Source organism: Acyrthosiphon pisum, unplaced genomic scaffold (assembly GCF_005508785.2).
Source record: "Acyrthosiphon pisum isolate AL4f unplaced genomic scaffold, pea_aphid_22Mar2018_4r6ur Scaffold_608;HRSCAF=1060, whole genome shotgun sequence".
Classification (NCBI taxonomy): Eukaryota; Metazoa; Arthropoda; class Insecta; order Hemiptera; family Aphididae; genus Acyrthosiphon; species Acyrthosiphon pisum.
In genome coordinates, this window is record NW_021775809.1 from 3,472 (window position 1) to 5,352 (window position 1,881).

A 1,881-nucleotide genomic window follows, 5' to 3' on the forward strand; every position below is an offset into this window, starting at 1 on the left:
TGCTATTATATTATTATACAAATTTTGTATACCTATTCAAACTTTTGTCGTATACAGAATACCTAAGTGTTTATGTAAATATATTTTTATATTATATATTTAAATGATTTTGATATTGTAGATACAGTTGTAACAACAATGACCAGTTCATCTTTATCCATAGTTATAAAAAATATCCTAAAAAAATACCAAGATGGTGAGATGGTTTTGATGTTTTACGAATCAAAACATTGTTTAAATAGTGCTATGAGGAACAAATTGGTAGCTGTAATAATAAAGGACCAAATTCAAAACAATAAGAATTTAAATAGGACAAGATTTATTGAATTAGCTAAGGGTATGAGAGTATTATAATTTTAAAAATAAATTATTATATTTATTATGTTTCTAACTTAAAGGAATTGAAGAATTATTTCCATCTGAAACTGAAGAGTTGTATTTTATACCATATTGTAAAGAGGGAAATATTATTAGTCCCAATAGAGGGAAATTATACGATAAATTTTGTAATATAAAAAAAGATATCACAAAAATAAGTGGCTCGAAAAGGAAACATTCGGATGGCAATAAAGAATTTAATTTGAATGATGAAGGTATAAAGCATAATTAATTAAATATATTAAAATTAAGAAAAAAATATGCAGGTAATGGCTATTGTATATTGTTTGTTTGTTTGTTTGTGCTTAAGATTATCAAGACTCATTAATATGGCTACGAAACAATATTGGACCAGATAATATTTTACATAAATTGTGGAAAGAAACATCAGAATTTCGGTTGTTAAAAAATAAAAATATTAATATGATGACAACATATTTAGGTCTGAGCAAACCCACTGGTCATATTTTGGTTAGTTTTATTTTTAGCCTTTTAAGTAATCTTGATATATTATAATAACTTTTATGAGAATATAACCATTGTTTCATTGTTTTAGATTGATATAGATTTTATTAGTTTATATCCTGGAAAGGAAACAAATTTATTTCAAAAATTTGAAATATTCAAAGAAAAATTAAAAAAATTTTTAGAAATTAAAAAATTTAGTTATATTGACATAAACCTAATCAGTAGATTAACTACACCTAATAGACCAGGCATGTTCTTGTTTTAATACATGTAATTATTTTACCTGGAAGTTCATTAATTTTATAATAATTTGTAGGTGACGATGATATTGCTGCACTAGAAATTATACCTCATCTTTTTCAACCTGTGAGCATAATTATTCAGAAACCTGGTAATACTCGTCATACTATTAGGTCATCGAAACTAGAACAAGCATCTGCGTTTATCAATCAAGTCACAGTAATTTATTTTTTACATGAAAGATCCTTTTTTGTTGAATATTCCTAATTGTTTTTAAAAATATTAATGTTTTTCAGAATTTCAATGATCTGAAGACAGTACTTTCAATTAAGGTTGAAAAGGCGTTTTCATTGGGCTTGACAGTACAACCATTTGTTGTTTATGTTGGCGATAGCTGCAGTCTCAATGAAAAATCATCTAATACTCCATATTCATTCTACACAATTATAAACGATACTCATTTCAAAGTGGAAACCATTTTGAAAGCGTTTGATGTCTGCTTCAAAAGCTTCCATACTCTAAACCTCAAGTATCCATTTGAAGCAGAACAAATTTGGCGATTCATGCAAGTATATTTCTACGAAATACCAGAAAGTAGGGTTGAAAAAAAGTTCTTAAGTGTTAGAAGTCTCATTAAAGATTTAAATAATTTGTAAATGTTATACCTATTTCAATATATTTAAATTTAACTATTAATTTCATTAAATTAGTATTAAATATGTTTAATTGTTTTTTGTGTGAGAGTCAGTTTGGGCTATCAAGTCACTTATTTATACATTTAAATATATTTCATAA

At 25.5% G+C, this 1,881-nt stretch overlaps 1 protein-coding gene across 1 annotated transcript; it reads left to right on the plus strand.

Moving 5' to 3' along the window:
* The first annotated feature begins 110 nt into the window (after positions 1-110).
* On the plus strand, positions 111-886 carry LOC107885383. The gene is made up of 2 exons (XM_029492694.1): positions 111-337; positions 399-886. The coding sequence occupies exons 1-2, from the start codon at positions 139-141 to the stop codon at positions 608-610; spliced, it is 411 nt and encodes a 136-aa protein (XP_029348554.1). The 5' UTR covers positions 111-138; the 3' UTR covers positions 611-886.
* Positions 887-1,881: the final 995 nt, after the last annotated feature.